The sequence below is a fragment of the Macaca mulatta genome, chromosome 11, assembly GCF_049350105.2.
Source record: "Macaca mulatta isolate MMU2019108-1 chromosome 11, T2T-MMU8v2.0, whole genome shotgun sequence".
In the NCBI taxonomy this organism is placed as follows: Eukaryota; Metazoa; Chordata; class Mammalia; order Primates; family Cercopithecidae; genus Macaca; species Macaca mulatta.
In genome coordinates this window covers 137,805,071-137,826,273 of record NC_133416.1, presented here as the reverse complement: position 1 = coordinate 137,826,273, position 21,203 = coordinate 137,805,071, and the positions used below count along the sequence as shown (strand labels likewise).

At 55.5% G+C, this 21,203-nt stretch overlaps 1 protein-coding gene across 8 annotated transcripts in view; it reads left to right on the top strand.

Moving 5' to 3' along the window:
- Nucleotides 1-21,203, top strand: part of RIMBP2 (RIMS binding protein 2) — a 328,067-nt gene that overhangs the window by 269,672 nt on the left and 37,192 nt on the right. For all 8 annotated transcript variants that reach the window (XM_015109708.3, XM_015109709.3, XM_015109703.3 and 5 more), the window contains exons 8-14: nt 3,297-3,442; nt 4,629-4,705; nt 9,802-9,911; nt 12,397-13,209; nt 16,647-16,798; nt 17,887-18,336; nt 20,613-20,759. In XM_015109708.3, the coding sequence (XP_014965194.1) occupies nt 3,297-3,442; nt 4,629-4,705; nt 9,802-9,911; nt 12,397-13,209; nt 16,647-16,798; nt 17,887-18,336; nt 20,613-20,759 (1,895 nt within the window). The remainder of the gene's footprint in view (nt 1-3,296; nt 3,443-4,628; nt 4,706-9,801; nt 9,912-12,396; nt 13,210-16,646; nt 16,799-17,886; nt 18,337-20,612; nt 20,760-21,203) is intronic.

Genomic DNA, 21,203 nt, shown 5'->3' with positions numbered 1-21,203 from the left:
AAGGTGTGTGCCATGGCTTCTGTTCAATAACCATCTGGAAGATGCACCCTCCTAATGAACCCAGCTCATTTAATCACTCTTTCCTCGCCCACCAGGGGTCCCCCGGCATGGCCCATGCCCGTCTCCCCTGGCATTGCCCTGGCATTCTCCTCACAGTGCATGTCACTTATGGTGGCGGACACCAGCGCCTCCAGAGAGCTGCTCCACACACCCCGATCCCACCAGGACACTCCGCCCTGCAGACAGCACAGGTCCCTCTTCCAGGCCTCTGCTGAGGGTCTCCTCTTGTTTTATTCTTTCTTCCCTCACTCTCTGGGTTTACTTATTTTTGTACATTTTCCCCCTCTGTGTTTACTTATTTTTGTACATTTTTTCCAACTTTGAGGTATAGTGGATAATTAGAAATCATATATATTTAAGGTGTACAGCTTGATCCTGTGTAACATAAATCAGTTGCAAAATAATCACCACAGCCAGGCTAATTAACATACCACCTCCTATCCACGTCCTCACGTGGTTACCTTTTCTTTTCATGGTGAAAACCCTTAAGATCTGCCTCCTTGGCAAACTTCAAGTCTATCATCCAGCATTTTTTTTTTTTTTTTGCAATGGAGTCTCACTCTGTTGCCCGGGCTGGAGAGCAGTGGTGTGATCTCAGCTCACTACCTCCGCTCCCAGGTTCAAGCGATTCTCCTGCCTCAGCCTCCCAAGTAGCTGGAATTACAGGCACCCGCCACCACGCCCGGCTAAGTTTTGTATTTTCAGTAGAGACAGGGTTTCACCATGTTGGCCAGGATGGTGACCTGACCTCAGGTGATCCACCTGCCTTGGCCTCCCAAAGTGCTGGGATGACAGGTGTGAGCCGCTGCCCTGGCCTACAATCCAGCATTTTTGCTGCATTCACGTTTCTGTGCAGATCCCCAGAGCGTATTCATCTTGTGCCCTTCAACCAACAGCCCTGGGCCCAGCCCCTGGTAACCACTGTTCTGATCTCTGCTTCTGCGAGTTGGCCTTGTTGAGGTTTCACATGTAAGTGGGGGCTGTCCATGCCACATTTGTCTCTCTGTGCCTGGGTTATTCCACGTAGCAGAGAGTCCTCCAGGTCCCTCATGTTGTCATAAAGGGCTGGGTGTCCTTCTTTCCTGAGGCCGGATAACATCCCATTGTGTTCGTATCTGTATTTTTTACCTGTTCATCTGCCGCAGATCTTCCTCCCACACAGACCTGAGACAGAGGGTGGTGGAAGGTGCAGGGCTGGCCACAAGACACAGAAGGGGTCCCAGGCGGATGTGCCGTCACTCACCTATGCTTTCACCCAGGGCTCCTCTGGCCTGTGGCTGGGGCGGCCACCAAGGGACTCGCGTCCTGTATGGGGAGGCCCCTCTGACAGAGTGAGGCTCTGCAGTCAGTATGGGAGGCAGGCGTTGCTCACGGACCAAACTGTCCCTGGCAACCTCCTAGGAAGGAGCACGTTGGGGAGAGGCGTGGCCTCTCCTATCCCCGCCTGCACCCCCCTCAGCACAGCCAGCTTTCCTTCCAGTATGGGAGCTGGGTTTTTTGAGTCAACATTTTTTTGAGCCATATTTTTCTAGAACATACGTATTCTGAAGTATTCCCATCATGAGAGAGGGTGGTGTTCACATCTCCAGGGGCCGGTGGGAGCCAGCCCCACTTGAAGGCACTGCATGTTTTGTTTCTAATCTCACCCTCTCTTCTCAGGCACAGCGGCAGGTAGAAGCTTCCATGGGGATTACATTATGTTTCCCTAGAGAGTTAGGTTCGGGTAAGTTAAGTGTGAGTACAAGGTGACTGCTGTGTTCACATCGCCTCCATCGGCTGTGCTGTCCCCTGCTGTTCACCGTGGCTGCGGTGTCAGGCAGGAAGGGCTATAAGTTCTGCTGCAGTCACAAACCCCCCCAGTCTCAGAACGCCGGAGGACAGCGTTTCCTCTCTGGAAAGTTCCCTGGCCACTGTGTGGGGAGGAAAAGTGGCTTTTGCCCACAAGTGGAGCCTGCCACGCCCGTCGAGTTTCACTGGTCCAGGTGACTCTCGTGGCTGGGAGCAGAGGAGAAGCAGCAATGCCAGTCGGAACTGGAGAAGCTGCAGCAGGCCCTTCTCTCGGCTGAGTTTCCGAGGCTTCTGGGAGCTGACTCGTTCAGTGTTCACTTTGCACCTGCTGCACGCCGAGCCATGTTACAGTGAATAAAACGAGGTCCTGCCCTCCAGGATCGGATGTTCTCACAGGGGACCGCGGGGCAGGGCTGCCCCAGTTCCAATTCCCTGCCGTGGTGGTGCTGTCCTGCTGTTCACTGCAGCCTGGAGCTGTGGGGCCTGCCAGGGGCGGCTCCTAGGGCAGCTGTTAGTGGAACATTCCTGATGGCTTTTTAAATCATTTTATCCTTCCCGATTTGGACTCAGCAATTCATATTCATCAGTGAGGTGACTGTTAGGATGAGACAGCGACAGAGGGACCAGGGACCCCAGGGAGGAGGCGTCATCATTCCTAGTAGCGGAGAGCTTGGGAAGGAAAGCAGCCGCATCGTGTTTCACACCTGGATCCTGGTTAAAGGGCAGCGTTCGTCACGGTGCTCAATGCTCCTTTCCAGGCCACCAGGACAGGGCTCAGCAGCCCCTGAGACCCCAGGAGGATAGGATGGAATGAGAACTATTTCAGTCCTTGCAAATCTCTCATCAAGAGTATATTTTAGCCACAAACCCACCTCTCTGGCCAGTTAGGACTCTGGTTCACAAGTGACAGCAAAGCCAGCCTACACTGATGTGAGCGAAAAGGAGTGTGGCTGTCACCTGGAGCAGGTGAAGAGCCAGGATGCGGCTTCAGGCACATCTTGAACCAGGGGCTCCAAGCCCATCACCAGGATCCACTTTCCCTCGTTCTCGCTGTGAGCAGGTGCCGTCCTCACGGAACGCTCCTCTTGCAGGTGCAGGAGGTTGGCGGCTTCCCAGAGCTTCACAGCCGCTCAATTTTAAGCCATGGAAAGGAGCAGCCTCTTTGCCATCAACTCTCCTTTAGTTCCCTCTGCCTGGGCCGGTCCTCGTCCTGTGCTCCCAAAGAAGCGTTACCACCAGGGTGAACCTGCCAGCTGGACGGGCCCAGAGCTGAGGGTGGGGTCACACCAGCCTACGTAGATGGTGAGCGGGAGACGGGTGGACCCCAAAATGAAATGCAGCGACTGTTGTCAAAGAGGGGAAAGGTACCCCGGGTAGGCACATGACCAACGCACTTTTACGATGTTATTTGTATATTTGTTTCAACTTGTTTTAATGTTCGTGGCCAGGTCAGGAGAGCGCTATTGGAGGCGGCTCTGCGATCGGTGAATATATCCGGCCCCTTCCGCAGCCTGGTGACAGTCCGGAGCCTCTGTCCGCCAAGCCCACCTTTCTGTCGAGATCCGGTAGCCCAAGATGCAGATCTGAGTCAGACGTGAGTCCCGTCCCACAGGGGCCGCCGGGGCTGCCTGTGCCATGTGTGTCTGGTGTGGATGTTGGCCAGTCTGTCCCGTATTTCCTTCCCCATCCTCCTCCCTCTCTTCCTTCTGGTTGGTTCTTCCCTTTGCCCCTGTTAATTCCCTGGCCCGACTATGTGCTGGGATGTAGGGGCCCCGCTGTGAACACAGGTGAGGTCCCTATTCTAAGGCGGAGCAGAGAGAACACTGGCGAGGCAGCGTTTAGAAAAGCAAATCCCGTCGAAGGGTGCGAGGATGACACAGCGAGGCCGTTGATGCCGAGCTGGCCGGGAGGGGCCTGTGGAGGTCGGGGACGGTCCCTGCGAGGCCTGTCCTGTCGCATTGATGGGAAGGGGCTGGTGTGGCTGGAGGGGGGCCGGGGCAGGGACGAGCTGAGGCCGGGGCAGAGGACAGCGCTTGGCTTTTGGTCTGAGTCCGAGGTGAAGCCACTGAAAGCTGTTAAGGCAGGGGGTGATGTGGTCTAATTCCTGCTTAAAGACTGTTCCAGCTTGTGTGGGGAATGCGCTGGGGGGAGTGAGAGTGGAATAACTGGGGGTTGCACACATGCTCAATTTCACCCCCACCCCTATGAGAAAAGGCCACGCCCACTGACTCCCAGGATTGCTGTAGGAGACACTGGGTAGAGCCCCCCACACTCCACAAACCCCGAGACAGGAAGAGAGGGTGGGGCTGGGGGGACATGGCAGCTCCCACCACCTCCCCATGTCGTCCTCCTGAGGCACTGGGCATGTGGGGTGGTGGGGGGCCTCTTCCATAGACTGAGCCCCTGGAGGGCCAAGTGCCCAAAGCAGCATGCAGCTCTGTGTCTTCCACGGACCCCACAGGGCCTGGCGCCCTGAGTGTCTCACGCCCTGAATTCTGTTGGGGGAAGGCCCTGCCTTCGAGCCTTACCTTGCTGTTTGGGGACTGGGTTCTCCACAAACACAGAAGGGGCCTGTGTGATAAGGGGTGCACACTGAGGGACCACCTTCCTGTCCGGACTTGTATGTGGGGGTGCGGGTGGCAGTGCCTCCTGGGAGTGCCACAGTCTCAGGCCGTCTCTCCTGGGACCCAGGAAGCTGTGAGGGGCTTTCCCGTTGCCGCGGGAAGGGAGTGGGACACCTCCAGCTTCCATAACCCGCACACCCATTGCCTTTTTCGTAGATGGAGAATGAACGGAATTCCAATACCTCAAAGCAGAGATACTCGGGGAAGGTCCACCTCTGTGTTGCCCGCTATAGGTAAGCGCGGCCTCTCTGCGTCCACCAAGCCCCTGTGAGTGGGGCAGATGAGATATTGGGTCTGGGAACACTCGGGGGGCTGAGAGGTTCCCTTCTCCCAGGGCACGAGAAGAAGGTGGGATTTCAGCCTGGTCTGGAGGCTGAGCAAAGTTCGGTGGAGAGAGTTTGGGTGGCACGCGAGTCTCCCGGGGCTGCCATGACAGCAGGTCACAAACCTGGTGGCCTGAAACCACAGGTTTCTCCTCTCCCAACTCTGGAGGCAGAAGTCTGAGATGGGGGTATCGGGGGGGGTCTCACCCTCCGAGGGCTCCAAGGAGGGGTCCTTGCTTCTTCTGGCTGCCGGGAGCCCAGGTGGCCCTGGCTTGGAGCTGTGTAGCTCCAGTCTCTGCCTCCATCCTGCCCGGCCGCCTCCCTGTGCCTGTTTCTGTGTGTTCTCCCCACTTCCTTTAAGGATGCCCGTCCCTGGATTGGAGTCTGCCCCACTGCAGTATGACCCAAGTCCATCACATTCCCAAAGACTATTTCCAGATAAGGTCCCGTTCACAGGTGCAGGGGTTTGGCCATGAGTGTGTCTTTCCAGGGGACATCCCGCCCCCGAGAGCGAGAGGGGACGAGTCCAGAGCCCCAGTCCCCGCCAGCGAGAGTGAGAGGGGACGAGTCCAGAGCCCCAGTCCCCGCCAGTGAGAGTGAGAGGGGACGTGTCCAGAGCCCCAGTCCCCGCCAGTGAGTGTGAGAGGGGACGTGTCCAGAGCCCCAGTCCCCACCCCCGAGAGTGAGAGGACGCGACCAGAGCCCCAGTCCCCGCCAGCGAGAGTGAGAGGGGACGAGTCCAGAGCCCCAGTCCCCGCCAGTGAGAGTGAGAGGAGACGCGTCCAGAGCCCCAGTCCCCACCCCCGAGAGTGAGAGGACGTGTCCAGAGCCCCAGTCCCTGCCAGTGAGAGTGAGAGGGGACGCGTCCAGAGCCCCAGTCCCCGCCAGTGAGAGTGAGAGGGGACGTGTCCAGAGCCCCAGTCCCCGCCCCCGAGAGTGAGAGGGGACTCGTCCAGCACCCTGCTCTCCCGCATCCTCACCCTCTGCCGGGTGCTGCAGGCTGCATCTCGCTGCGATAACAGCCACTGAGTGGGCTTCCCTTGCAGGGGCCTTCAGTGCTCGTGCTCGCTGAAAAGGAACGAGAGCCAGTTTTGTCCCGCACACCTCTCAGGTCCTCCACGGGAGCCTCCGCAGGGTGGACATGGGCGGGGACGAGAGATCCCCAGGATTGCACTACCTGATTGAAAGGAGAGCAAGCTGCAGCCAACTCTGCCCGCAGGCGGACACTTGGGAATTCATCAGCCAGGGGCAGCAGGCCCAAGACACAGCAGTTGGCCCCCATTTCCTCACACTCGTGAAGACCCAGCCTTTTGTCTCACAGATGCTCCAGCAGCTCTGAGTGCGGGCTTGGCCTCAGGCTGACCTGACGGTATTTCAGAGGCAGATATCCCTGCCCTTCAGCTGGCATCGGGCAGCCAGAGTCCCCCGTGATCTGTTTAGGGACCAAGCTTCAGTGTAGATCCCACCCTCACTAGATCCTTAAACTCTGCTCATGCAAAGGGGATGACTCTTGATTTAAGCCAATTGGTACACCTCGAATACCTGTTGCTTTCTCCAGCGAGAGCTATTTCTAACAACCATTAAAAGGATCAGTGGATCATGTTCTGCTCGTTGGTAATGTGCCAATTTCACCGATGCAAACCCATTTCCGAGGTTCAGGTAGCAGAAGCACTGGGTAGCTGCCCTGGGCTGTGGGCTCCCCAGTTTGAATCCGGCCCGGGCAGACACGAATGCTGGTTGCACCCGGGTGGGGGCAGACCCACCATCCGCTCGTCTATCACGGTGCTGGAGGACAGCATCACAGCTCTGAGAGGCTATTGCACGCAGACACACAGGGCCACAGTCGGCGGGGCCAGGATGGAGACCCAGTCCCACCCCTCGCTCCCTCAGTCCCGTCCTTGCTGTGTGTGGAGCAGGTCCAGGCGCAGCCATTCACGGAACCCTCAATGCCAGCACAGGGGCAGCGCCGGCTGGTGTCCTCTGAGCCTGGCACATGCTGAGGTGGCTTCCCAGCCAAACAGAGGCCTGGCGCACCACAGACGCCTTCCTTTCCAATCATGAGCCTGGTCCCGCGAGGCTACCACATGTGACCTGCGACGGCCAACCTCAGAGGGCCACTGGGCTCGTGTTCCTGCCACTTCTGTGGAGAGGGCACGGCTTATTCTGGGGGAGCTGCCCTAGAGCTAATGTCCCCCGAGGACTGACCCACGGCTGGTACGGCCCCAGGAGCGGGGACGCGACGAGCCTGCCCATCTGCCTCTCCCGCGGCCATCACCAGCCACGGCCCACGCCCATTCTCCTTATCTCACTCTTTCAGTGGCATTCACGTTTTACTGGTGATGGATTTATGCCTTTTTTTTCCCTGTCCAACCACCCTGAAACCAAACCAAGTCAAATTGTGAGGGGCATGTAGTGGCGGGTCCCCGAGAGAGCTGTTTCTGAGTTTTCTGAAAGCCCTCAGAGCCGCTGAGAGGTGGCTTCACAGGTAGATGTAGGTTCTGAGTTCTCTGGATGTCCTCAGAGTCCCTGAGAGGTGGCTTTGCAGGTAGATGTAGGTACTGAGTTCTCTGGATGTCCTCAGAGTCCCTGAGAGGTGGCTTCGCAGGTAGATGTAGGTACTGAGTTCTCTGGATGTCCTCAGAGCCCCTGAGAGGTGGCTTTGCTGGTAAATGTAGGTTCTGAGTTCTCTGGATGTCCTCAGAGTCCCTGAGAGGTGGCTTCGCAGGTAGATGTAGGTACTGAGTTCTCTGGATGTCCTCAGAGCCCCTGAGAGGTGGCTTTGCTGGTAAATGTAGGTTCTGAGTTCTCTGGATGTCCTCAGAGTCCCTGAGTGGTGGCTTCACAGGTAGATGTAGGTACTGAGTTCTCTGAATGTCCTCAGAGCCCCTGAGAGGTGGCTTCACAGGTAGATGTAGGTTCTGAGTTCTCTGGATGTCCTCAGAGCCCCTGAGAGGTGGCGTTGCCGGTAGATGTAGGTTCTGAGATTTCCGGATGTCCTCAGAGCCTCTGAGAGGTGGCGTTGCCGGTAGATGTAGGTTCTGAGATTTCCGGATGTCCTCAGAGCCTCTGAGAGGTAGCTTTGCAGGTAGATGTAGGTGGGAGGGGGGGTTGTGTTTTCCACCCTGGGTCTAATCAGTGTCTCCTCTTGCTGCCATTATTCAGCCACCTGCTTAGACGTTTCTGAAAACCGAAAGCCTCCTGGGTGCTCACTCTGGGTGCCGAGCGGCCTCTGCCCGCCTTCCATGCAGGGGCTGCCTCGGTGTCCACATCTCCTCCCTTCCATCTGGCGCAGTCTCCGCCACGAGGAATGCCTTGCTGAGGGCTCCTGGGGCCTTCCCACCCGAGGTCCAGGGTGAGGCTGACACGTTCATCACCATCCTTCCTTTCGTCAGCTGTATGGTGAGATGGTCCTCACCACACAGTTCTCCCATTTGCAGTGTGCTGCCCAGGGCCACTGCTGTGCTTGCAGATGCCACGGTCACATGTGGGAGGCTCCCGTTGCTCCCAAGGACCCATTTCTGTCTGTGATCACCCGTCCCTCTTCCCCCGTCTCCGGTGCTGAGTGACCCCTGATCTACCTCCGTCTCAATCGAGTCCCCATTCCCGACGTGTCCCATGGCTGCATCCATGCAGTTCGTGGCAGCATCTGCCTGAGCACCCACGAGGTTGGGTGGCCTCCAGGGTCCACACGCAGGCGCACCCACGAGGTTGGCCATCATAGGTCGCATGTGGTAGCCTCGCTGGACCAGGCTCATGATCGGAAAGGAAGGCGTCTGTGGTGCGCCAGGCCTCTGCTTGGCTGGGAAGCCACCTCAGCATGTGCCAGGCTCAGAGGACACCAGCCGGCGCTGCCCCTGTGCTGGCATTGAGGGTTCCGTGAATGGCTGCGCCTGGACCTGCTCCACACACAGCAAGGACGGGACTGAGGGAGCGAGGGGTGGGCCTGGGTCTTCATCCTGGCCCCGCCGACTGTGGCCCTGTGTGTCTGCGTGCAATAGCCTCTCAGCGCTGTGCCACTGATGCCTATCATTTTTATATCATAATTATAATATCACAGTGCCTGGCTATCTTCTCCAACTCTAATGTTATTTTCATTTTTAATGAGTTACTCACTGTTATTTTTAGTTAATTCACCTTTTATTTAGAAAATCCTCAATTCATCTGAATTTGTTTCATGTGTTTGATTTTCCAAGTTGGACAGGGCTTTGAAAATTATTAATCTCAATACGCTGAGGACTGGAGAATATGGATACTCTCATATTCCTGGGGGTGGGGTGGGGGAGGGTAAAATCATGCACCTATTTTTCTGAGCATTTTGACTGTCCACACCCAAGACCTTAAAAATGTAGGTGCCTTTGACCAAACAAATATATTTCCTAGGATTTATCATTAGGAAGAAATTGTGGAAGTGTGCAAAAATATGTTTATAAGAATACATAATGCAACACTATATTAGCCAAAAGTAAGAAGAAACCTCAATGCCCAACATTAGGAAACTGGTTAAATATGTTAGTATGTTCAGTGGAATACTCTACACCCATTTAAAAGGATATGATAAAAATAGTATTTCATGAGGTGGAAGTACAGATTGCTATCTTTAAGGTGAAAATAAGCAGGTTGCTAAATAGTGTATATGATTCTGTTTTCACTAAATTATATTATTGAAAGATTATAGGGTTAATTTTCTTCACATTTGCTTGTCAATTGGGAGACGTATAGTTACGTGAACAAAATGTCAGAATGATAAACCTGTTATCTGATGCAAAGAGTTCTGAGCATATAACTTTGTTTCAGAATTGCATTTTTACATTAAATCTGTGTGTGTGAGCCGGCAGTGGCCTGGATTTCCACTGTACAGAGAACTCCTCAGCCCCGAACGATCATGGGGGTTTGTAATTCCCTAGGAGTAGGAGAGAAGCCGTGTGCCCGCCCAGCGTTCTGCGGGGACAGGGGTGTGGGCTGTGTCCTCCAGAGCCTCTAACGAAGTGACTGTGTTTTCCCTGCAGCTACAACCCCTTCGATGGACCGAACGAGAACCCCGAAGCCGAGCTGCCCCTCACGGCGGGAAAATACCTCTACGTCTATGGAGACATGGATGAGGACGGGTTCTACGAAGGTCTCTGTTGGAACATGGCTGTGACGGACGTAGGCTGGGCTGGTCCACCCCGCAAACCACTTCATCCAGGGCCCTGATAGACGGGCAGGGCTCCCACCGTACTCCCGGCTGCCCAGCCCTCCGCTCTGACCCTTCCCCACTCCATAGTTACCAGGTTTCCCCTCTTTGATGACTGGAAAGAAACCTGAGTGCGGTTTCCAGTGTCAGCTCCAGGCTGACCTCTGACACATGGTAGATGTTTTCTGCTCATCTCTGCAGAGCTTTTGGCAGCTGTTCCCAGATGCACGGGGCTGATGGACCCTCTGCTTCCAGAAGGGTCTGTCCTGCTCTTGTCTTTCAGCCCAGCTCCCTTGGGGTCTCCCAGAGGCATCCTCCTGGCAGAGCCTCATTCTGCTGCAGGTGATCTCATGGGAAGGTAGCCCTTGGCACCTGTGGAAGGCCATCCATCTCCTTGACGTTGAGGCACTGTTGTCAACTTAGGGGGTGACCCCAGGTCATCCCTGCTCATTCCCTCGAGGTCTCCTCTCCAAATTTGAAATCAGGGAATGTAAATCCTCCATCTGAAGTGCGCCACCTTTCGTTGCCTTTTTAGCTTGAGAATAAACATGTAACAGCACCAGCAGTTCATAAATCAATGTTCTAAAGGGTTTGATTCCCTAATTCCCTATACATTTCAACTGCCCTGGACAAATAGCGTGGTCTTGGTTTCTTCCTCTTCCCCCTGAGCAGACGGAATCTTTCGTGCTGAGCTAGTTTCTCTTTCGTGACCTCATGCTGTTTTCTCAGAGCCGATGGAAGCCCTGGGTGCTTTTCCTGGGTGTTTAACTGGGGTAAGGTCGTGTTGCCTCTCGAGGCGTCCGTGAGCAGGAGCCCAGCAGGCGAGCTGCCTCGCTCACCACTCGCTCACCAGCAGCTCTTCTTGGCTCTGGATGGTCCAGCCAAGAACTCTCACCACAGCTGGTAGCAAAGCAATTTGAATTCTTCCCATAAGTCCACATTATCACCACTGATTTTCACATAAGCACAGAGATATGTGCCCAAGACAGCTGCCAGAGAACCTGTGTTGAAATCTCTGGAACTTTCTCGCCACGCATTGAGTCCACAGAAGCTTTCCAGGAGCCTCTTTGCAGGCAGGGATCAAAACTCAGGACTCCATTGTCCGTGTGACAGCAGGAAACTTCCTTCACCTGGCTGTGCCTCAGCTTTCTCTGCTGTAGAATGGAGATAGTAATAGTACCCACCTCATAGAGGGTCTGTGAGGATAAATGAGGTAATAGATATGAAGGTCTTAGGACAGAGCTTAGCACACAGTGATTGTTCAATAAATAGTGGCTATCACTATCACCACCACCATTATAATCATCCTCATAATCACCATCACCGTCTCATCACCACCACCATCGTCGTCATCACCACCATCTCCTCCAAACTAAGGAGTTTTAAATAGTGTATCCTCAGTGCAAAGGATTGACTCTTGCAGACCCACACCCTAGGTGGAGGTTTGGAACTGAATCCAAGTCCTTCTTATTTATTTTTTTAGAATCCAGGGCTAATGAAATGGTTGACATGTCTTCGCCTGGCCCACAACACATCACATGCTCCCCTGAGGCACAGGGTCTTTCGGGTGCAGAATTCAATGCTTGGCATTTCCCAGCCTCTCTCTGTGGGTCTGTGGATGCCTCATGATGAATTGGGGGAAACGGTCCATTCTGGGTCTGTGCTGGGAGATTATCCAAATTGCTTCATCTTTGAAGCTCTGAACGCTTCTCCATTTTCTGGCCATCTGCTGATAGCAGCCTCATGAGCCCTACTAATGAAGAAAGCACATAGAGTTTCACAAAATACGGCGGTCCCCACTACATCCACTCTTAGCCACAAGAGCTACTTGGACATTTTTTTTGCAACTCAACTTGTGGTTCTGACACCCAATTGATAGTTTTGTTTCACATCAAATTGGACACGTTGTGGAATCGTTAAGATGTGCCCAGTGCTTTTCAAGGGGGACAGGAAATCACCTTTTAATTCTTATACTCAAAAATCATAGTAAGATGTTTATTTTCTTAATCTCCAAAAGCCACTGAGTTGACTGACTTGTCCTTCTAACAACTCTTTCCTGTGCACTGTTGTGAGCGAGCTGTCACTCTAGGGCTGGGCATTCAGTCGTCGTGAGATCCCTGCTGTCCCCGAGTGTTGTTCGTGTTAGGAGGGGGTAGTCAGTGTAGGTACATGGACACACAAACATGACGGTTTCAGGTTGCGATAAATATGGAGAAAAGAAGACTGGGCCATGGGGCTGGAGGAGCTGGCTCTTTAGATGGTGGGTGTGGAGCTGGCCCCAGCATGGACTCCTGGGAACAGTGGAGGAGCCCTAGGGCAACCCTGTTGCTCTGCCTTATGGTCCTGGTGGGGGAGGTGGTAGTACGCTGGGGGTCTCGGGGCCCCTGCTGTGTTGGCTGAGCGATAACTCTGTCCTTGTACCCAACAGGAGAGCTCCTCGATGGCCAGAGGGGTCTGGTGCCCTCCAACTTCGTGGACTTTGTGCAGGACAACGAGTCGCGGCTGGCAAGCACTCTGGGGAACGAGCAGGATCAGAACTTCATCAACCATTCCGGCATCGGCCTGGAGGGAGAGCACATCCTGGACCTCCACTCCCCAACCCATACGGACGCGGGCATCACCGACAACAGTGCTGGGACCCTGGACGTGAACATCGACGACATCGGAGAAGACATCGTGCCTTACCCTAGAAAAATCACCCTTATCAAACAACTCGCCAAAAGTGTTATTGTGGGCTGGGAGCCCCCAGCGGTGCCGCCAGGATGGGGAACCGTGAGCAGCTACAACGTCCTGGTGGACAAGGAGACGCGCATGAACCTCTCCCTGGGGAGCAGAACTAAAGCCCTCATCGAGAAGCTCAACATGGCAGCCTGCACCTACCGCATCTCCGTGCAGTGTGTCACCAGCAGGGGCAGCTCGGACGCGCTGCAGTGCACGCTGCTGGTGGGCAAGGACGTGGTGGTGGCCCCCTCCCACCTGCGGGTGGACAACATCACGCAGATCTCCGCCCAGCTCTCCTGGCTGCCCACCAACAGCAACTACAGCCACGTCATCTTCCTCAACGAGGAGGAGTTCGACATCGTCAAGGCCGCCAGGTACAAGTACCAGTTCTTCAATCTCAGGCCCAACATGGCCTATAAGGTGAAGGTTCTGGCCAAACCCCACCAGATGCCGTGGCAGCTCCCGCTGGAGCAAAGGGAGAAGAAGGAGGCCTTTGTGGAGTTCTCCACGTTGCCTGCAGGTGAGCCCTGTGTCCTTCCATGGGTCCCCCAGGGCGAGAACACCAGGTTGTCACCCTGTTCGTGGGGAAAGAAGGTGGGGCAGGCAGAAGCCGCAATCCCCATCCTGACAACATGACCCTGGAAAATCCCTTAGGTCACCCGTGAAGCACAGGACGTGTGTGCGTGCACACGCGCAGGAGTTCTTGGAGCATGTTGGGGACCATGTTGGCAGTTTTTCTTTGAGTACTTGCATCAGCAAGAGACTCATCCTACAAAAGACAGGAGGGAAGTGAGTCCCCCCGGGGAACATGGTTGCATCTTCTGTGTCACATGCACCCCCGGACACATACTCATTGAGTGGGATAGTGGCTGGAAGTGCCTACACGCCTCTTGGAATCATTCCTTCTTTCTCGTCCTTGTAAATAATAACAATTATTATTATTATAAATATATTATTATTATTATTATTTTGAGATGGAGTCTTGCTCTGTCACCCAGGCTGGAGTGCAGTGGTGCAATCTCGGTTCACTGCAACCTCCTGATTTCAAGCGATTCTCCTGCCTCAGCCTCCTGAGTAGCTGGGATTACAGGCACCTGCCACCGCACTTGGCTAATTTTTGTATTTTTAGTAGAGATGGGGTTTCACCATGTTGGTCAGGCTGGTCTCAAACTCCTGACCTTGTGATCTGCCCGCCTCAGCCTCTCAAAGTGTTGGGATTACAGGTGGGCGCCACTAAGCATGCATACGATGCACACGACACCTACATGGCTTGTATAAAAGAGACACGTTTCATCACAGAAGGTATTTTCTCCGCGATGTAAACTCCAGGGTCCTTTTCTGCTTCCTCCGCTCAAACGGGGAGTGTGATGTGCCCCCTTCCTTTCCTGGGGATATGGTAGGGAGGTGGGGTGAGTGTGGACACCTCCTTCGTCGTCTCGCTCTCCGACTCGCCAGGGTCCCAGTGCTGCTGAGTTACTGGGCAGCGGCATCCCCACCTCCGGAAGCCTCCACTGCCCGCTCTGGTATTCATGAAACCTTTGGTTAACTAGAGCCTGACAGAGCAGTGGTGTCAGGGGTCGGTGGGACAGACGCTGCCTGAGGGGAACGGCACGTCCGGGGGGACAGACGCTGCCTGAGGGGGATGGCATGTCCAGGTATCAGCTAACGTAGGCAGGGTCAGTTCATCTGTGTTACACGCGACATTTTATTTCCTCCCCAACTGCCCGGAGTTGATCAAGAATGCCAGGATAATGAGGCCACCTGCTCTTCACAGATGCCTCCTGTGATGAATTCTGATGAGTGCTGGGGGTGAAGAAAGAGAAACACCAGACATGGGCACTCCATGGGGAGTCAGGAGGTAAAGGGCACATCTCCTGGGGCCTTCAGGAAAGGCTGCCCTGGAACTGACTTTGAGATGGAGAGAGTCAGGTAGAGGAGGAGCCCTTAGCACAGAGGTGGGTCCCCAGGCTCACCCCAGTGACTGGGAACAAGGTCTCAGAGTGGGATGTAAACTGGAGGGACATGTCTGTGTTGGAGGAAGAGGGTGTAGTTGGGACAATCACACATAGGTCAGCATTTCTCAGAATTCGTGTCCAACCACACCCCATGTACCATCCCCCATGGTCTTGGGTACGGCCAGGGTTAGCCATGCCCGGGGACGGTGGTGCAGATACAGCCAGGGTTAGCCATGCCCAGGGACAGTGGTGCAGGTACGGCCAGGGTTAGCCATGCCCAGGGACGGTGGTGCAGATACAGCCAGGGTTAGCCATGCCCAGGGATGGTGGTGCAGGTACGGCCAGGGTTAGCCATGCCCAGGGATGGTGGTGCAGATACAGCCAGGGTTAGCCATGCCCGGGGACAGTGGTGCAGGTACGGCCAGGGTTAGCCATGCCCAGGGACGGTGGTGCAGATACAGCCAGGGTTAGCCATGCCCGGGGACAGTGGTGCAGGTACGGCCAGGGTTAGCCATGCCCAGGGACGGTGGTGCAGATACAGCCAGGGTTAGCCATGCCCAGGGATGGTGGTGCAGGTACGGCCAGGGTTAGCCATGCCCAGGGACGGTGGTGCAGATACAGCCAGGGTTAGCCATGCCCAGGGATGGTGGTGCAGGTACGGCCAGGGTTAGCCATGCCCAGGGACGATGGTGCAGATACAGCCAGGGTTAGCCATGCCCGGGGACAGTGGTGCAGGTACGGCCAGGGTTAGCCATGCCCAGGGATGGTGGCGCAAGGTTGGGGTTCTTCAGAGTAACACAGCTGGTGGGAGATATGGATGTGCTTATACTCACACACACCCCACATACACACAGCCCCACAGACCCACATACACAAGTACATATACACACCCCCACAGACACCCCCACAGACCCACATACACAAATACACATACACCCCCACACACGGGCCCACAGACACCCCCACTGACCCACATACACAAATATACACCCACAGACACCCCCACCGACACCCCCACAGACCCACATACACCCACACACACCCCCACAGACAGCCCCACAGACCCACAGACTCGCACACACATATAGACACACACAAATACACACTTATACATACACACATACACACCCACAAACACGTATACCCATAAACACATATATACATACACATGCATGTACATACACCTGCATACACACACGCCCACACATCTACACACATACATACACTTACATCTATACACACACATATACACACATACACACATGCACACACACATACGTACACATGAACATACATATCCACAAACACACCCACATATACACACATATGCACACATACACACATATACCCATACATACACAAACATTTACACACACACGTATACACACATGCAGAAATGGATTCTCAGGTTCAATGATGTCATCAGACCTGGTCTCTTCATCTTCAGTTTTGCTCAGTTTCATGGTGCGGTAAGATGGGGAATGTGAGGTCCAGGCAGAGGGTAGAGGGAGAGAAAAGAGAGAAGGAAAGGTGAGAGGACCAGGGCAGGCAGGGGGATGGGGGATTGCTTTCCGCCAAGATCTCTCTTCCATTTGATCTGCCAAATGCCGGCATCTCATTGGCCCCCTCTGAGCCAATCGTGTGGCTGCCTGGCCAGGCCTGAGACCCCTGGGCAGAGGTGGCTCTGCCGGGTCACAGAGACTGAGGACAGGTGAGGAGATGGTTCCACAGACAGTTCAGGTTTGCATTTCCCAGAAGATGGTGACTAAATGCCGAATTTAAAGGAAAAGGGCAGCTGTGCATCCTGGTATCTGAGTGTACCCCGGCCCCACCCTCCCACCTCACCAGAGTTTCTGATGTGCTGTCAACACTGTGTCTTCTCTTTTTCCCTGGTGACTTTACTGAATGATCTTGTTTTCAGGTGAGATGGGCGGAGCCCAGTCATGGCTCACCTGCCAGGGCTGAGCCCTCAACGCCTCCGTTCCCTTGTGTCCCCTCCCAGGCCCCCCAGCACCCCCACAAGATGTCACTGTCCAGGCTGGGGCAACCCCCGCCACCATCCGGGTCTCCTGGAGACCACCCGTGCTGACGCCCTCCGGGCTGTCCAACGGCGCAAACGTTACTGGCTACGGCGTGTACGCCAAAGGGCAGAGGGTGAGTTTTCGTTGGGTCCGGTGGGGGTGGGGAGCTTGTTAGGCTCTAGTGTAGCTGGGATGGGCCCGGTATTTGCTCAGTGAAGGAGGCAGGGCCTGCTCCTCCAGCCCTGATCACTGGAGGCACCCTCAGCCCTGAAGACTCCATCACTGTACTGAGCACCACCCACCCCACCCCAAGGCCCCTTCCTCATTTCCAGCATTCCCCCCACCTCCCTCCCCTCACTCATCCCCTTCCCTGCTCTGCTGTGTATTAAAAATGCAGGGGCCAGAGAGGGGACCCCCAGTATCAGAACATTCTTGATTGATGACTGCCTTACTCATTTCAACAAACTGAGTCTTAGCAAGATGATACCCATGGCCAAAGGCACGTCCCGCCTTGAAACACTGCTGGGTCTGCACGTTAAGAGGTGGCCAGGCCTTGACTCCAAGAAATGGGTATATCCCTGGTGTAGGGAACCAAGGACACCAGCCCCCTAGCCCGGCCTGGGGTGAAGTAGAAGCATCTGCCCTCAGGGAGGGCTTGGAAAAGCAGCTGCTCCTCGCCGCCGTCCCCAGCTCTGCCCTGCGGGAGCAGGGGTGACTTGGAAACAGAGGCAGCGCGTCTGCCTGAGCCGCTTCCAGCTGACTCCTGTGCTCTGAGGCAGGAAGCTCCCAGCATGGGCCCTGGCCCCTGCAGAGGAGCCCTCAGCCCTGCTGTCTCCCAGCAGTTGGAAGCCCACGTTGGCCTCTGCCTGAGCCCCTCTCTCCCCTCCGGCTGTGGCAGTGTTAAACCTGACACTCGCTCCCCTGTCTGGCCCTGCGTCTACTCAGAATGGGTCCAGAGGATGGGAGATAAACAGTTGACGTCACTGGCCTCACGGAACCCCTCCCACTGACTGGGTCCTGGTGCCTGAGGTCTGTGAACCTGTCCCTGCCCCCTCCCCGCAAGACTTCCTGGAGCTTCCATATCTGGTGGGTGGTTGGAGTTGGAGATTGCTGGGGGTGATCCTTTGCACCGGGCATCTGGGCAGACGACTGGCCGGCTCCCCATGCAGAACCGCGGGGCTCATCTCAGGCAGCCCGCGAGCCTGCTCTGCTTGTCCACAGGTGGCTGAAGTCATCTTCCCCACGGCAGACAGCACGGCCGTGGAGCTCGTGCGGCTGCGGAGCTTGGAGGCCAAGGGCGTGACCGTGCGGACCCTCTCCGCCCAGGGCGAGTCCGTGGACTCTGCAGTTGCTGCCGTTCCCCCCGAGCTCCTGGTGCCTCCTACCCCCCACCCAAGACCTACACCCCAATCAAAGCCATTAGCAAGTTCTGGAGTCCCCGATACCAAAGACGAGCGCCTGGGTCCCCACGCCAGGATGGACGAGGCCTGGGAGCAGAGCCGTGCACCTGGCCCTGTGCATGGGCACACGCTGGAGCCGCCCGCAGGCCCTGGAAGGCGGTCGCCCTCACCCAGCCGCATCCTGCCGCAGCCGCAGGGCACCCCAGTGTCCACTACCGTCGCCAAGGCCATGGCCCGGGAGGCCGCACAGAGGGTGGCTGAGAGCAGCAGGGTAAGGCTGAGGCTCCCACTTCAGTGACTTCTCAGTCCCCGAGCCCCATGGGACGGGGCCCTGTCATCTCCCCAGCCCACGGAGGGGGACCGCATCCCAGCTTGCCGGGAGGGGGGCCACGCTCAGCCCATAGCTTTGCTGGTGGACTCTGTCATGTGCCTGATCCTGATTGAGTTAAATGGTGTTTTTTATTTACAAATATGTAGCCACATAACTAAGGAAATGCCAGGCGCTCGCCTGGCTTAGAAAGAAGGCTCAGAAAAATCCAGACAACGGTCTTGGTGTGCGACAAGGGATCTGAGAGTTGTCCGGTGGAAGTTGGCCGGGATCCAGTTTCCCGAACCGGGCTCTTCCTGGTTTTGCTGGCTGCGGAGTCCTAGGTTCTGTGTGTGTGCATGTAAATATGTACACACATGCACACATGTGTCTATACATGTATGGACATGCACCCACAGATACACGTATCTGTATGTGTCCTCACATACACATCTGTACCTGTGTGTAGAAACACATGTGGGCATACAGGTCCCTGCGTACATACTTGCATGCCTGCTAACTGAACTTTTCTGGGTCCAGGAGAGAGCATTTGGATTGTGGTAGGGCCATGTTCCAGATGACACGTGCAATGGGATGTGAATTTTTGAGAAACTGCCGGCAGAGTAATGCCTCCTGTGCAGGGCTGGGGGTGGAGATGTGGGGCTGGGAGCCAGACCGTGTGTCCGCACCCCCACCCAGAACCCAGTCTTGTCTCTCCTACTGTGTTGAGCCCATTTCCACCTGAGGCGGCAGCACAGCCCTGGCCAGGGCCCTCGGCCCTGCTGGGTCAGCCTGTGCGGTCTCACCAGGACCCTACACCATCCTCCTGTGAGTGTTCCTCTGGGCTGGGGGCCAGGCCAGGGAAACTGAGGCAGGGCACGCACCCTGAGAGGTCAGTGCTGAGCAGCAGCTCAGGTATGTCTAGGACAGAGAGGATGACGGTGACACTGGGCAGGGAGCCACCTTCTCCGTGGCTTGAAAAACTGGAAATGTTCTGTGAAATTTCCTAATTCTTTCAACATTGACCACTAATAAAAATACTAAACATGAATTTGTGGCCTTTGTGTAAAGGAAACCCCCCTTCAGAATATGTGAATTCACCATGGCTCTGATTGGCTGACAGGCAGGAGCCCAGGCCCCGGGCTTGGGAGATGGTGCTTCTGGGGAGGCCGTGGGCAGGACGGGGTAGCAGCTGCCCTGTGGGATGCGGCTCCACTCCTGCTCCAGGTCCCCAAGAAGGCTGTGAAGGCAGGGAAGCCTGGGAAGCCTGGGAAGCCCGGGAAGCCTGGGGCCGGAGAGGAAGCAAATCCTTCCAAGTCCTGTGTTTCAGACAAATGTGAATTGGTCAAAGTATTTTAAAAAGCTGGGCAGAGGCCGGGCGCGGTGGCTCAAGCCTGTAATCCCAGCACTTTGGGAGGCCGAGACGGGTGGATCACGAGGTCAGGAGATCGAGACCACCCTGGCTAACACGGTGAAACCCCGTCTCTACTAAAAAAAAAATACAAAAAACTAGCCGGGTGAGGTGGCGGGCGCCTGTAGTCCCAGCTACTCGGGAGGCTGAGGCCGGAGAATGGCGTGAACCCGGGAGGCGGAGCTTGCAGTGAGCTGAGATCCGGCCACTGCACTCCAGCCTGGGCTACAGAGCGAGACTCCGTCTCAAAAAAAAAATAAAAATAAAAATAAAAAAAAAATAAAATAAAAAAAGCTGGGCAGAGGGGACCAATGGAGGGAATGAGGTGTCATCTCTGTATCCAAATATTACCTCAAAGGTTAAAAAGAGGCCGGACGTGGTGGCTCATGCCTGTAATCCCAGTAGTCTGGGAGGCCGAGGCGGGCGGATCACCTGAGCTCAGGAGTTTGAGACCAGCCTGACCAACATAGTGAAACCCCGTCTCTACTAAAAATACGAAAATTAGCCAGGCATGGTGGTGGGCACCTGTAGTCCCAGCTACTTGGGAGGCTGAGGCAGGAGAATCGCTTGAACCTGGGAGTCAGAGGTTTCAGTGAGCCGAGATCACGCCACTGCACTCTAGCCTGGGCGACAGAGTGAGACTCTGTCTCAAAAAAAAAAAAAAAAAAAGATTCTGGTGGGTCTGGGGCAGCGAGAGGGTGGCAGAGCTGGGCCCAGAGCACTGTGTGGGGGGCGCCTGGCCAGGCTCTGAGGGGCGGAAGGTTTCGCGAGTGCAGGTGGGGCTGAGTGTGGCCCTGCCTCACCCGTGTGCCTCCTTTCTCTTTCCAAGTTAGAGAAAAGGAGCGTCTTCCTAGAGAGAAGCAGCGCAGGGCAGTATGCCGCCTCAGATGAGGAGGACGCCTACGACTCCCCAGACTTCAAGAGGAGGGGCGCCTCGGTGGACGACTTCCTGAAAGGCTCTGAACTCGGCAAGCAGGTGAGTGCGGGCCAGACCCCACACCGTCCTCTTGGTCGGCATGGGCTCGGAGCAGGACCCGTGGGGATCAAGAGACGTGGGCACTTTTCCCTGCTACCCTTGGGTCCTTAGAGAGATGGAGACGCCCAGCTGGGGTCCCAAGTCATGCTAGATTTCTTAAGCTTAGGTTTGATGATGCCTGTCACGTACCCTCACTGGGGATAACTGAAAAAGTCGAGGTGCAGGGCTTCCACCCGCCCCCACTGCACCATCCTGGTATTTGGTCATGGGGGTGGTTTTGCAGGTCCTGGTAGGGTTAGGCTCAGTTCAGGCAGAACCTGCCATTCGCTCATTCACCTCCGTTAATCGGGCAGATGTTTGTTGGACATCTGCTAGGGAGGTATCATGGGAAACAAAATAATACGGCCAGTGTTCGTCCTTCGGAACAGCAAAACGTCAGAGCTG